This window comes from Paramormyrops kingsleyae, chromosome 7 (genome assembly GCF_048594095.1).
Source record: "Paramormyrops kingsleyae isolate MSU_618 chromosome 7, PKINGS_0.4, whole genome shotgun sequence".
Lineage (NCBI taxonomy): Eukaryota > Metazoa > Chordata > Actinopteri > Osteoglossiformes > Mormyridae > Paramormyrops > Paramormyrops kingsleyae.
In genome coordinates, this window is record NC_132803.1 from 3,256,861 (window position 1) to 3,268,947 (window position 12,087).

The 12,087-nt window shown below is 41.0% G+C and overlaps 2 protein-coding genes across 15 annotated transcripts; one reads left to right on the top strand and one right to left on the bottom strand.

Annotated features, from left to right (window-relative positions):
• Window positions 1-1,133: 1,133 nt before the first annotated feature.
• Window positions 1,134-9,271, bottom strand: LOC111861160 (dual specificity protein phosphatase 26-like). Of its 13 annotated transcripts, none has more exons than XM_023845522.2 (6): window positions 9,149-9,269; window positions 9,004-9,057; window positions 8,695-8,776; window positions 7,900-8,102; window positions 7,434-7,645; window positions 1,134-6,031 (listed from the first exon to the last, which is right to left on the bottom strand). In XM_023845522.2, the coding sequence occupies exons 4-6, from the start codon at window positions 8,076-8,078 to the stop codon at window positions 5,832-5,834; spliced, it is 591 nt and encodes a 196-aa protein (XP_023701290.1). In that variant the 5' UTR covers window positions 8,079-8,102; window positions 8,695-8,776; window positions 9,004-9,057; window positions 9,149-9,269; the 3' UTR covers window positions 1,134-5,831. The 13 variants fall into 13 exon arrangements, with proteins under 13 accessions (XP_023701290.1, XP_023701289.1, XP_023701296.1 ...); XM_023845521.2 differs by having other exon boundaries at window positions 9,139-9,269; XM_023845528.2 differs by lacking the exon at window positions 8,695-8,776 and having other exon boundaries at window positions 9,149-9,270.
• Window positions 9,272-10,035: 764 nt separating this feature from the next.
• LOC111861161 (U6 snRNA-associated Sm-like protein LSm1) lies at window positions 10,036-12,087 on the top strand. Of its 2 annotated transcripts, XM_023845533.2 has the most exons (4): window positions 10,042-10,240; window positions 10,801-10,869; window positions 11,121-11,236; window positions 11,772-12,087. In XM_023845533.2, exons 1-4 carry the CDS (start codon window positions 10,192-10,194, stop codon window positions 11,940-11,942), a joined length of 405 nt encoding a protein of 134 aa, XP_023701301.1. In that variant the 5' UTR covers window positions 10,042-10,191; the 3' UTR covers window positions 11,943-12,087. The 2 variants fall into 2 exon arrangements, with proteins under 2 accessions (XP_023701302.1, XP_023701301.1); XM_023845534.2 differs by lacking the exon at window positions 10,801-10,869 and having other exon boundaries at window positions 10,036-10,240.

Below are 12,087 nucleotides of genomic sequence, written 5' to 3' on the forward strand. Positions count from 1 at the left end.
CAGCGTGAATGATATCGCAACAAGGACACCAAGCTTCAGTTAGTAACCATTCCCTGCATCCATGGTGGGACATTATGTAACTGAGCAGTCTGGCTCCAGGAGAAAGTTGACATCGTGCAAAGACACAATTAAAGCTGTTTGCTGTAGTTACATTTCCTGCAGAAGTGATTCCATCTTCCAAATGCTTCTCCTGGTCAAGGTCATAGAGGGGGGGTTGGGCGGGGGGAGGCAGGTACACCCTGGATGGGATACCAGTCCATAGTAGGGCACCCATAAACTTTCACACTACCTAGCCTAGCCTAACTGCATGTTTTTGGTTGGTCTGAGGAAACCTTTGTATCTCAATGAATCAAAGCCCAACCCAGGAGATGTGAGGTGAACCTGCCACCCTCAGGACCCAGAACCATCTTCAGCTTTCTTCTGGCTGTGTGAAAAGATCAGTCACTCGGCTCTGTTGCCGAGACCATGGGTTCCAGACTAGAGTTTGGTTTGAGGAATATAGACTATAGTTATTGTATATCTTCCAGTCACTGGAGCACAAGTTCCAGAGCAATTGTATAAGTGTCAGGTGAATCTTAGCCAGTTCATTGTTAAAAACAGCCCTATGAGTCAATTTTAAATCAGTGGAGGAACTGCATTCTTGCCACCAGCAAACATTTTTGACCGTTGTTGACTATGGGGCTGTTCATTCTGGCCTAAACAGCCTGTCCAGGACGTGGGAGAACCCAGCCAAAGAGAGACTGTGGATCACTGCCATCTGCTGCATCAATCACACACTTCAGAAGAAGCGCATATTAAGGACAGTATGGCCTTGACTGCAGTTTGTCTTGATATCTAACAATGCCACAACTGAAACATGAAACCCTGCTCATGACTGGTCTTTAGCATCTGTAAACATCAACAAAAAGTCTGGAGACCATGCTTTGTAATACTAACTCCACCTACATTTAATTTCAGCACCCAAATGAAAGATTTAATGCTCTATTGAGAGAGCACAAGCTGCGATCTGCCATCGGAGGTCACCAGGAGCATTGCAGGAACAAACTTTCTTGTAAGACTCGAAGCTAAATGAGAGTCCATTTCATAGATGACCTCCGGAAAAAAAAAAACAAAAAAAACACAAAAGTGACAGGTGGCGTTACACAGAACATCTTTATTGGAATACACAGCTTTGAACAGTACATTTATTTAAAAGAAAGCATTTTAAAACACAACACTGAGTAGTAAGAGTTCAGTGAAGAAATAGGCAGAATCCTAAATACATTTAAGGCATCATAATCACCTATATTGTTTCCAAATACTTTCACATGTTCTGGTGATACAAAAATAACAATCAATACAAATAATTCAAGTATTCCTGCCGAAGGTTTTTTGTTTAAAACAAGTTGGTACTAATGTAGAAACAGATTGCTCAAGATCTTATGCCAACAAGGTGCAAAAAAACCAATCGTCTAAGACACCGTATCTACACACACAAACCACAGAACACCAGAGTCGCATGTGAATCCCTCGGAACGCTCCACGTGCCGCTCAGTCGAGCTAAGCTGAAATCCCTTTTACTCTTTTTTTTTTTTTTTTTTGTGTAGTTATACATCACCTCGTCTTTATTTTACCAATTAGTTGATTTCCCGAAACCAACAGCGCCAACTAGAGGCTGAAAGACAACCTGCATGTCTGTAAAATTAAACAAAAACACTCCACAAAAATACTTTCATCTTCTGTGTTTGTTAATGCATGCCTCTTTTTTAAAATGACATCAGGAATCTGGTGAGACAGGTGTGAATTAAGATCAATGTGCTTGAAATCACACCAATATATTCTAATCCTGGAAAGCTGCCTTGAGTATCTACATTCTCGGCACGTTGGCAGGGTGAGTAGCACAGTCCCTCGTGCCTCTGGCAGGCACTTGAGCCATCCTATGTTTTGCCGTCTTTATGCAGTTTTGCCTAATTTTGCCATTTTCAGATCCCAAACACAGTTGTGCACACAGAGCCCCCTGCTGGTTCAAATTTGCCAATTCCAAGCCTTGTCCTTTACGACATGGCACGAGTCAAGCTGCTTTATTGATGAAAAAGCACAAGTGATGTTTTTGGCCTGTTCCTGCCTTGAAATGACATACCTTTCACGTTCAGCTCTAAGCAAGATCAAATCATCTTGAAAAGGTAACATCAAGGCAACTATATTAGAAAAGTGTTACCCATAAGGCCATTGAATAAGTAATAAAAATTATTAACCGGAAGATCAAACTTGAGGGTCCTGGAAAAGAGCCTCTAATCTTACATACAGGCAAATCCCATTTGTTAGAGTAGGTTGGTTTTGTCTTTCAGAGTGTTTCAGGCTGAAATTCAATTTTATGATTGTTCAGCGGGGTCCTTGGCATTGGACAGCTTATAGCACCTAAGCTGTATATATATATATACACACACATACATACACACTGGTGAACATACAATATGCAATTTCCTAGAAGAGATGCTGTAGATACTTATTTGATACACAACTGACTAAATAATATAACACAAATCACAACAATACACAGGCAATAGAAACACAGATCTCTAGCTGGTCGCGTCCCAGATAGGATGGACTCAAACTGACAAGTACTACCTTCTGGTGTTTTTGCTTAAAGATGCATATTTTTATATTTCATTTTAAAGGTTTTAGAGAATCAAGTTATGCTTGCGTTGAACTAGCAATTATTCTAGATATTGAGAGCTGCATTTGTTAATTGTGGTGAGAATGACATATAAACTGAGATTCTTAGTTGTCTTGGAAGAAAAAAAAAATGGAAAATTAAACAGGCATGTCTTGTGTTCCAAAGGGACTTCCCATGGAACTTCACATTCCATGGGAAGTTAAGCTGGGGAATTTTGAAAATATTTCAAGTTGGAAACTTTCCATGGGAATTAACGAGAGTATATGAGAATTAACGGGAAAATTCCCAGAGTTTTGCAACCCTAGGCATAAACAGATTCCATTTTTGGTCAGCAAATTTGGAATATATAAAAATAAACTATAACAAATACTCAGTGCTTCAATTTAACCTTGCAGTGACATTACAGTGGAACCCAAACAAAAGCATTCTCACTGAAGGGTGATGAACTAAAAATGACTGACCTGAAAATCACAATGTCACTCAGTGATCTTGAGAGGACACTTTTACGGGACACACTGATAAGCTCAAAGGAAGTGCACTGCGAAAACACTGACCTGAGAAATCCTTAACATCACATAACAATGCTTCAATATCAAAGTAAAATGACTCAGTAACATGATATTTGTTTTGAAATTGTATAAAAAAATAGTGGACATTAGGGTATCAGAACAACAATCAGAACAATCCGTTGCAGAAGGATAACCCACTTTTGTTGCTGTTAATATTAAATGAACTTCTTAGATATGCATAATTTGATCCCTACCTGTAAACAGGGCACTGCTATGTGGATACTATGAGTCTATCCCTATACTTCCTAGGAGGATTTGACTCGGAGAGGATCACCTAGCTGACAGAGACACATGGGCTTGACGCGGACAATCATTAGCAGTGAGCACATTCTACTAAAGCTCAAGGGACCTTCAGATAGACAACGAAAGGAGCAAATCAGTTTCTATCTATGCTATGATAAGTCCTTTTTCTTGTTCATAGGCCTAGTCTATGATGGTTTGAGACTTGGCCAGGGCTACGTTTCACAAGCGGTTTACAGTAATACTGAGGTTTAATGATGGACTGAGTCAGTGATGGGGGACGAGAGCTGTACTTGTGAACTGACCTGTTGTAGATATGTGCACTGTCGGGTACTTATGAACCTTAATGCAACATAAACAAGGATGCATGCCGGCCTCCAAACATATAGCTGACAGGAAAAACACAGCATGTGGGCGATAGGGTGCGAGTTTCACGCGGGAGCAGTCTGGCAATGCCACAGCAGCCCAGCCGACGAGGCGCAATGTGGCATTTTGGTGACGACTTCCTGTCAAGGACAAGAGCCACTCTCTCCTTTTCAATCCTCACTTTATCAAGCTGAAATGTCTCTTAGCAAAGATGGTTAAGGACTTGCTGGAGATAGCACTTAGCTTGAGTTTACATCTGATTGGGTAGTGGTAATGACAGTTATTATAGTGTAAGACAATTTTCGTCTTTGTATATTTATCATACATTATCTTTCTCCGTTTGGCAAACACACCCTTCTTCCGATTACAGGACACAAGCTGAAAGTATTATAGAATACAGTCTTCTTTCAATGATTTTTTTTTTTTAATCCCTGGCTAGGTCTCCTTAGTGAGATCCCATCAACGGACCAGTAGAGGTTCTTTGAAACACTACTAAGATTAACACGTCAACATTCCACAAAGTTAAGAGCACAATCACAGGCTAATGACCTATCCAACACCAACAGCACATCTATTTACAATTTGCTACATCTCACTGGAGTTGGTCAGCTACACAATAGTTAACCACTCAATGCTACAAAATTACTTTGATATCTACGGGAAATCTACCAGGTACAGAAGGGCAAATCACACACAATCACATGAGAAACACTGAGAAACCCAGCTGAAGGTACTTGAGGTAATTCATGCGCTCTGATCACATAGTGTAACTTCCTCTTCAAAGGAGCTGCAGTCATCCTACACTTTCATTGTTGGAGTCACAGAATTATTCCAATGTGCATCTACATGGTCCATTGCAGCAGACTCTTGGACAAACACTACGAGAACTGAAGATAAAATGCCTTTTCCTCGGAGAAGGAGCTCCAGAATCTACGAGATCCTACTCCTGTCAAGCAGTCTTCAGTTTCCCTGGCAGTCTTGAGCTTAATAAAATCAACAAATCTATTACTACAAATATGTCTTTTGTTCATGGACTGGTTTTTCAGCCGAATCCAGTACTCCACAGAAGAGAACACTCATTCAAAAATGACACTGGATCCATTAACCATAACTAACTGACCAGCAGGCACACAATGCTGGGTATACATGGAGTCTCGGCAGATAATGTGCCTACTTGGTGTGTGATCTAGTCTCATGTTATGGTTTCACTACACTAATACTACACCGCAGTATTAATGCCCAGCTGTACAAATGAGTAAAATTGTATGTTTCTTTGGATTAAGGCATTGGCTATGTGAAGTCAAAACAAACAATTCAGTCTTATTTAAAGTTATTAATCTGTGTGCCTGTAGAAGACACTCCCTACAGAAATGAAAGGTCAAGGCGAATGACCAAAAGTTCAGTTCACCAACACAAATATACTCCTTACTACTTAAGCTGAAAACCCTGAGGTTAAAATTACTCCCCTTATGAGACTAAGCAACTAGTCAGGGAGATGAAAACTTTGTTCATCTTGGTTTGGGTACTTAAAAGGCTGAGTCATGACTTGTGTTACTCTTATGATTTAAGAAGTAGAAAACCTTTCAATCACCATCTAGATACTACATTGGTTTTTTGACATGACATCTTTGTAGTCTGATTGTTTGAGTGCATAACAAGGCCTGTATAGTATAGTTCTCAGGAAGAGATGAATTCAGGAGTATGACACACTGAAACATACCACAGGTTGAAAGGACACGGACCGAGCATTTGCGTGCCTGCTGGGAAGTGCTGCACAACCAGTGTCATAAAACCCCTGACTCCCTCTCATTGTTGTCGAACAGGATAACGGATTCAGTAAAAGGCTCTTTGGACTGTAAGAGGCTCTACAGACATGTTTGTAAGGGCGGATGGGGAGGCACCTCTGAAGATTCGAGACAATGTGTCTTTGAGATGGTCATGGGTGTGGAGAGGCTGGTGTTTGTTTGCCATGCTGGGGTCTACACATCCCACCCAAACCCCTACACCTTGCGACTGGCTCTCAGGATGCTGTCCAGCCCGCTGAGCTGCCGCAGGAATCCACGGTTGGGCACCACTCCGCGATGACCTTTCACAGTCTTGATAGCCTCCACCAGGGTCATGTTCTGCCGGATCATCAGGTAGGCCAGCACCAACGTAGCAGAGCGACTTACGCCCACGGCACAGTGAACCAGGATCTTCCCTGAAGAGCCCAAAGATAGAGAATCATCTCAAACAGGTTGCTGACCTGCTCAGTCCAAATCAGTTAAGTTCTTCACACTGGAAGATGGAACTACATACCAAAATATGCCGGTGAGAAGCCTAGAGTCATATTTCCCATAAGTCTGTGTGGGAGCCTTTCAATCTCAGATTTTAAGATTCTTTTATTTACTTATATGGCTCTTAACAATTGGGCACCCACTTGTGTCTGAACTTTTGGGGCACAGTGCAAACAGCACCCTCAGGCTTCCCGATCGGGGTGATCTTGTCGTGCTCGGGCTAGCAGAGCTTTTGCAACTACAGCCCAAAGGCTGCAGAACAGTCTACCCCTGGACATTAGATTGGTCATCAGTGTGGCCTGTTTTAAATTGTATCTGAAAACTTATGTACAGACAGGCCTTGCGTTCACGGTTCAATATCTCTGGTTTAGTTTTTGCGAAGCACTTTGTGACATGTTCTAGAAAGGTGCTATGTAAATTAATGACATTTATCTAGCTAGCTACCCTAAGTCTGAGTCAGACTGCGAAGCAATCCACTGATGTACATGAAATACTTAAGAATTCTGACGATAGTTTTAACCCCATAAACATGAGTTACATTGTTCTACTCCAGGAAGCATATCACACTTGGCCATTTTTGTTCTAGTTGAGTTGACTTGATTAGCCTTCAAGGTCAGACAGTCTCTGCCGATAGTGATTATAAGTTTTGTGATTATGATTTTTCAGAAACTAGAATATTTTCAGTTAATCTAAAAATCAACTGTCTTTGTTGGTTTGGAAGAATTACAGCTACATTAAAAGAGGGTTCTGTTGCCTAGGGGCATACAAAAAAAAAAAAAAAAAAAAAAAAAAAAAAAAAACACACAACAACTTCCCATCCCCTTTTGCAAAAGAGAATCTCACCCTGGGCCTGTACTCAACCTAATTCAACACGCCTTTAGTATACAGTCTATAATTTAGACATTTCAAATTGTAGTCCTTTTTCACATAGAATCCCCATTAATTTATCTGCCTCCTCTATATAATAGTTCTTGTTTTGAAGTACATAATTCATACAGTTTATAGTTCAATTGTATAGCCTCTTGTCCTGTGCAGGGGTCTCATGCGGAGCAAGACAGGGGAATAACCCAGGACAGGGTGCGCCACACACACACACACACACACACACACACACACACACACAAAACCAGAGTACCCAGGGCAAACCCTACAATGACAGGGGAAGAAAAAGCAAACTCCATATGCAGAACTGGGGCAGAACCCGGAACCTTGTTCTCCCGAGGTGCGAGGCAACCGGGCTAAACAATATGTAGCCCTAATCAGACAAAACATCACAAACCAAGAATCGATGAAGAATTTGGTTTTCATTTTGCAAAGCACACGTACCTCCACTGCAGAGGGCTTTGTGTATGAACTCAGCTGCAGGGTAGAAATTAACACTCATGTCAAACGTGGGAGAGTCGTGAGCCTCGATGCCCTGGTAGGTGATGCGCATGCCGCCGTAGTACTCGGCGCCGCCGCGCCACCTGCTGTGCGCGCAGTTCAGAATGTGCGTGATGCCCAGTCTGGATAATTCACGGCGGTCGGCTGCGATGTCCCTGCAAACGTTACACAGCTCAATTTCTCACTCACTCTCCCCCCACATGTATTTCATTCCGTTATTTTTATAGGCAAGATTAATATTAAAAGGAAAACATGAAGTAGGAAAGCGTTGTTACGATTTGGTTAACCTACGTTTATTGAATTTTACCAGGACAGACAACTGTAGCCTTTCCATATTAGTATTGCTGTCCGTATTTACATTACAAGACAAGGAAACACATTATAATATGAGATATAGCGGTGTCCTTACTGATCCCCGATGTAGAGGTTCGGCCATACTTCGTCCGCGTGATTGCAGGCTGTCTTCCCCGTGCAGAGGAGACGCTCCAGCTCGGCCACGGTCAGCACCGAGGAGCCCCCGTCCGCGTCCTTTCGGCTCGGGGACCTGGAGCTGCTCCGCGACCGCGAAAACCTCGACATGAACGCCATCTCCTCAGCGGGAAATGTTGACTACTGCATTTAACGAAAGAAATAGTTAATTGCATTTCTTTTAAAAAGAGCAAAGCCGTGACGATCCACCAATAAAGTCAAAAGCAAATAACGCTCGTATCCACAGGTAGCCTGCAGATAAAATCGGTTTATGTAATTATTTGATTCTTAAATTATGTATAAGCTTCAAAGGCTGATCGCATATGCGTACATAGCCAACATACAGACACCCAGCTAAAACCATTAGATATTGCATTTATAACGATTTAGATAATACACAACACACTTATGTACTTTACATTTTACAGAACCTACCTCATAGGTTAATTTCCAGTATTAGAACATATAGAATGAATTCACATTAATTTTGTACAGAATATGCTCTTCAAACAGCATGAGTGCATTCTCTAAATAAAATACCGCGACACGAACCGCTTTCTAGACAATTAATATCACTCCAGCATTTGCCAGTATCGTTGGCGTCTAGCTTTGAAAGCAGATTCCAAAGATTCCAACCAAACATCCCTTCGAGCATCACGACACAAGCGAAAGCGGGACATTTTCTGATTTATGCGTATTACTATGAAATACTGCTGTGCTCTGCTCCCCGTGGTACCTGCAATGTTTAAATCCGTGGATGCCCTCACTTCTGGGACGAATATTCCAGCACCCGTCAAGAAGCCATGTTTCTGCCCTGCCTCCATGTCGAATGGCCGATTTAAATCAGCGGGCAAGAAAGGGGATATCGATTCTCTTATATCGTAATATAATCAATACGGTAATAACAGCAAAATGTCTTACCGGTTAAAAACGTGTCGACGTATTTTGTTTTACCCATTCATAAGGAAATACTCGAAAGGGACACACAAAGCTTAAATTCACCCAACCGTGTTATCATAAATTACCTTGGCAAAACACAACTCACCTACGCAGCATTAGTTACGGACTCTCAAAATACAGCACGTACGATACGGTGACACTATTATAATTGAAATATATCGTAAAAATGGGAGCCAGGATTATTTCATCATAATAATAACAATAATAAACAGACACCCACAAATCAATACCAGAATAATAATAATTGTCCAGCACTTCACAATGGCAATTGAATGCATAATGTTATAGGTAAAAGATGACATTTTGTCAGGGGGTCAGAATTCCCAAATACGTTTAGAGATCACTTTTTAAATGAGCACATTAATGGGAGTTCTAATGTAAACCAGCTTTGTAGCTTTATTGACTATTTACTATCACCTCGTGTTTATTTTACATGATTACACACTTATTGACGCCACAATCTACTAATTACCCCCCCCCGCCCCCGAAATGCTTAAAACGTGAAATCAAATGAAATCAAAATCCTCAGATTCTGTCAGCGATTATGTGTAGTCGCGGTGGAAGCAACAGGGCTTCTGAAATTGCGGGAAGAACAATTAGCAGATGGGCTGACCTCCGCTCGTCATCACCCAAAGGCATATATTTGTGTTTTATAGACTCCATTAGTTGACCTTAGGCCCATTTTCCAGAGAGTAGTTTATTGATTGAAATGCATTACTTGTGTTCTTGAATGCGGTTGACATTTGAGTTACAATGATGAAGTTACATAACGTGATAACGCCCTGTATCTTTAAAAAGCAAATGATGAGAGTCTATTTTTATAACCCAATATGTTTTGTAATTTACTTGATTGACTCAGTGAATAAATCTACACCTGTCTTGTAGGTCTCAGGTATTCAAAATATCACTTCTGTAGCATTGCCTTGCTCCATAATAAAACAAAATAAATGTGACACACACGCTGAATTGGAAATTGTTTTACGACAAACTGGCATTTTTGAGAAATAAACTTCACATTTTCATCGTGCGCAACGCAGTTGTGTAATTTCTCGTCCATTAGTTTAGCATATTTACGGCGTTCCCGTAAACGTGCTTAACTTGGCTTACTCCGTATTTTAGCAGTTAATCGGTTTGTTGCAGGTGAGACGTGTCTCACCTGTGATTGGCGGCCTAAAAAGAGTTAAAAGGATGTTACCCTCTTAGCCTCTATTTGCAATCATCATTTGAAACGATTCATGGTCTAACAGTGAAGACATCTGTTTGAAATATAATTATGATGAATTATATGCCTGGGACTGCGAGCCTCATTGAGGAAATTGATGGTAAGTCCAGTGGGTGTTTTGTAACATTGCTGAATTAACGCCACGGACGGCTCAATTTAAAAACTTCGATTATTGTGCGTTTTTTTTTTTTTTTTACCACTAGCCTACTAGCATTTCCGTGTAATCTAGAGACGCCGCGGTATACGCGCATCTCAAAACATTGTGCACCGACAGAAGGCCCGTCATGGGCTCAAATGACAAACAATAGCTTCTTGTCCATAAATCTGAACAAACATTTATTTTTATCTTTCAAGGTAACTACACCATGTGCTCATTGCATGTGTACAATTTCTTTTAACTTGGTGAGAACCGTTTGACCTCGAATGAGTTAGAGTACGTACGCTACTACTTTTTAAATTCGTCTTCGTTAAGTTATTCGGAAATGTATGAACTTTACCAAACACAGAGACATTAAGTAATATTAGTTCAGGGGAATACGCGCAGAAAGACTGACCTCTTTGCAAGGCGCACATATTTACATGTATACGAAACGCATTACTGACATCTTAGGACTTGTACAGTCAGTTTAGTGCATTGAGTTGACTTGTTACAATTTCCAGAAAAACACCTGGTCCTTCTCCGTGATGGAAGAACATTGATTGGATTCCTTAGAAGCATAGATCAGTTCGGTACGTACGTAGATTTTCTGACACCCCCTGCACTTGAAAACGATTAACTAGGCTACAATGACTGTTTATAAATCCGAATTTCGAATATATTTTCATCATCTTTTATTTTGGGGACAATTTTATGTGTCATTTTGAAAATTGGGTTAGAAATTTTTGTTAGACTTGAAATAAGACCAATTAGCAAGTGTGATTGTGATAAAGAAAATGAGCGGTCTAATTGTTATGACGCAGTCTCTTGTGTTTCATTGCAGCCAATCTAGTTCTGGATGAAACTGTGGAACGTATCCATGTTGGCAAGAAGTATGGGGACATTCCCAGAGGAATATTCGTTATCAGAGGGGAAAATGTCGTCCTGCTTGGAGAAATTGTATGTGTCCTTGTGCAATATCAGTTAATTACAGGACTAGATTTCGGCATTGGTGCACTGTTATAGAAATTGAGTGTTAGCGATAGGCTATATTTTTGTTTAATAGCTAATGCTGATATCCTCTGAGCCTCTCGCAGAGCTGGGAGGTTGCCAGCGCAGATTAGCAGAATGACGTTACATCATCTTTTACACTGTGGAAAACAAAAGACTGATCTGTGGCAGGCTTGAACTGGCCATCTGGGCATTTTTCTGGTGGGCTGACGGGTTTCTGGGTGGCAATTTTGGTGAGCCTGTCTGGGCAAAAGTCCAGGGCTGATTATTAAACCTGATCCGCACGAATACCAGTTGATACCAACATGTTTAGCGATACTGATTTTCTTAAGCAAAAATATAAAGTAGTATAATTTAGCACACAGCTGGTGTGTGTTACAGTTAAAGAAACACAACTGTATGTTATACAAGGTCTTGAAATTCTTGTCGGAAATGCCATTCATCTTCCCACATGAGAATCCTTGAACTTGTACCATCTTCTCAGGACCTGATCAAGGAATGTAAAAGAGTGCTGCGGCCAGTGTCCATTGAGGAGATCTTGGAGGACCAGAGATGCCAGCAGCAAGCAAAGCAAGAAGCAGAAAAGACGAAGCTCCAGGTCCTGAAGGAGCGGGGCCTGTTTGTTCCCAGAGCAGACACACTGGATGAATACTGAGCAATTTGTCGTGTTATTGATTATTAGCACAACTACTCATTATTTTGTCATCTTGATTTTGTAATCCTGAATTTGACCTTTAAGAGGTCATAGCTTCTGGGGTTAGATGGGGTAATAAAAGACGAACTCTTTTCTCACCCAACAA

Coding starts and splice junctions, on each gene's coding strand:
- LOC111861160 (XM_023845531.2), bottom strand. CDS start 8,078: ATGGCGTTCATGTCGAGGTTTTCGCGGTCGCGGAGCAGCTCCAGGTCC. Junction 7,646..7,899: donor AACCTCTACATCGGGGATCA/GTAAGGACACCG, acceptor TAACGTTTGCAG/GGACATCGCAGCCGACCGCC. Junction 6,032..7,433: donor CAAAGCCCTCTGCAGTGGAG/GTACGTGTGCTT, acceptor TGGGCTCTTCAG/GGAAGATCCTGGTTCACTGT.
- LOC111861161 (XM_023845533.2), top strand. CDS start 10,192: ATGATGAATTATATGCCTGGGACTGCGAGCCTCATTGAGGAAATTGAT. Junction 10,241..10,800: donor CCTCATTGAGGAAATTGATG/GTAAGTCCAGTG, acceptor TACAATTTCCAG/AAAAACACCTGGTCCTTCTC. Junction 10,870..11,120: donor TAGAAGCATAGATCAGTTCG/GTACGTACGTAG, acceptor GTTTCATTGCAG/CCAATCTAGTTCTGGATGAA.